Source organism: Branchiostoma belcheri, unplaced genomic scaffold (assembly GCF_001625305.1).
Source record: "Branchiostoma belcheri isolate BF01 breed outbred unplaced genomic scaffold, Haploidv18h27 scaffold119, whole genome shotgun sequence".
NCBI classification, from domain to species: domain Eukaryota; kingdom Metazoa; phylum Chordata; class Leptocardii; order Amphioxiformes; family Branchiostomatidae; genus Branchiostoma; species Branchiostoma belcheri.
This window is the reverse complement of record NW_017802591.1, coordinates 618,427-620,177: the sequence shown is the minus strand read 5'-3', so window position 1 is coordinate 620,177 and position 1,751 is coordinate 618,427. Positions and strand designations below refer to the sequence as shown.

The window sequence follows — 1,751 nt, the reverse complement described above, 5'->3', positions numbered from 1 at the left end:
AAGGAGAAGACCACTGCCCCGTAGTACAGTGGAACAGACAATCAGCCAGGCGCAGCCTGTTCAGGTGCAGCTACAGCTGCCACAGGGTGTCTCAGCTGCAAGCCACATCCAGGCACTGGTGTCTCAGAGTGGGGAGACCATTCCCATCAGAGTAGCCGCCGTGTCTCAACCCTCGCAGATCCAGGAGATCCCACACAGTTCTGCTCAGGCCGTCCAGATCAGGGAGATCACGCTGGAGCTCCCCCAGGGGATTCAGCTACAAAACGCGCACGTACAGACAGAAAACGGGCAGGAGGGGGTACAGCTCACCCAGACTAACGTCATGCAGCCAACTGTCATGGAGGTGACCCAGGCGGGGGTCGTGGAGGTCACCCCAACAGAGGTGATGGAGGTGACCCAGGCTGGGGTCATGGAGGTCACCCAGGCAGGGATGGAGGTAGACCCACAACAGGAGGGTCAGGCAACAGAACATCAACAGGTACTCATGGCGTACTCTAATGTCTTAACCTGAGCTATACCAGGATTTATATAATATATGTCATATGATTCATATCTGGGCCACAATAATGTTTGTTGGGTGTTCTAGCCATTTGTGATAAATATCTCTCTCACATGGAGTCCTAATGGCTATCACACAGGCTTCCAATTGCTCAATAGAGGAATTTGAATAGGAGGATTTGGATGTTGGCATTGTTGTTACAATTTTTTGCTTATGGACACCAAATTTTGGCACATTTCACATTGAAATTGTTTTCTGGGGTGGGTATTACATAAATAGAATACAAAACAGTGACTGTGAATTCCGCACCCTCCCACCGGCTGTTGGATAATCTGACCCACAGTCGGGCTCTGATGATACAGAATACACTGTGTTGTACTCTATATAATATGGACTATAGAGCTGTCATTTTCATACCGTGACTTGCAATGTTACATGTACATGTTTGTAATGGACCTATACCATTATTAAGTCACAGTTTGTTTACCTGTTCTAAAGAACATTCTAGAACGGTCATTTAAAGTATAAAGATCATTTCAAAGTTTTCAAAGTAAGGTATGTCTGATTTTTGCTGCGTCTAGTTGTGTTGACACAGCATTACATGCCGCATGGGTGATTTAGTTGTGACATTAGAGGAAAGCAGTACTGTATTAAAGGCCTTATATTAGGCTAACGCTACACAAACACACACCACGCTACGCACCCCTGTACAATATAAACGTCGATTGACCGGCATTCATTGCGGTAAACAAACTGTGACGTAATAATGGTATAGGTCCATTGTAGTATAGAGCTGTGTACAAAGCTAACTAAAATCTTGTAGTCATTACCAGTATAAGTGCTTCTCACTGGTTCAGATATATTTGGTCACATTTGACTTAGTGTAAATCGCTGTGTTTTGCCGTGCAGTTGACTACCCGGACTATCCACATCCTGCCTGATGGAAGTCAACAGGAGATCCACATCGCTCCTGACAGGACCGAGCAGGTGGTCCAGCTGTCCTCACAGGAGGAGGTGCACATCGTAGAGATCCCCACCACCCAGGGGGACATGCCCATCCCCCAGGGGGAGGACAACCCCACCCAGGTTATGAGCGATGCCGTACAGCTGGAAGTGTTGGCCGCAGTCAGCCAGATCAACTAGACATCCCAGAGTGCACTTCATCCCTCCTCCCGGATGGATACAGGCATGGGTAGTAGTAGTAGTAGTGATTGGTTTATCGTTAGGCCACACCAATTTAATTTGTGGCTTC

At 47.3% G+C, this 1,751-nt stretch overlaps 1 protein-coding gene across 1 annotated transcript in view; it reads left to right on the top strand.

Moving 5' to 3' along the window:
* LOC109462566 overlaps positions 1 to 1,751 on the top strand; it is a 2,189-nt gene extending 438 nt beyond the window's left edge. Inside the window, exons 2-3 of the mRNA XM_019759120.1 lie at positions 4 to 478; positions 1,409 to 1,751. Coding sequence (XP_019614679.1) covers positions 4 to 478; positions 1,409 to 1,642 — 709 coding nt within the window. The 3' untranslated portion in view covers positions 1,643 to 1,751. The remainder of the gene's footprint in view (positions 1 to 3; positions 479 to 1,408) is intronic.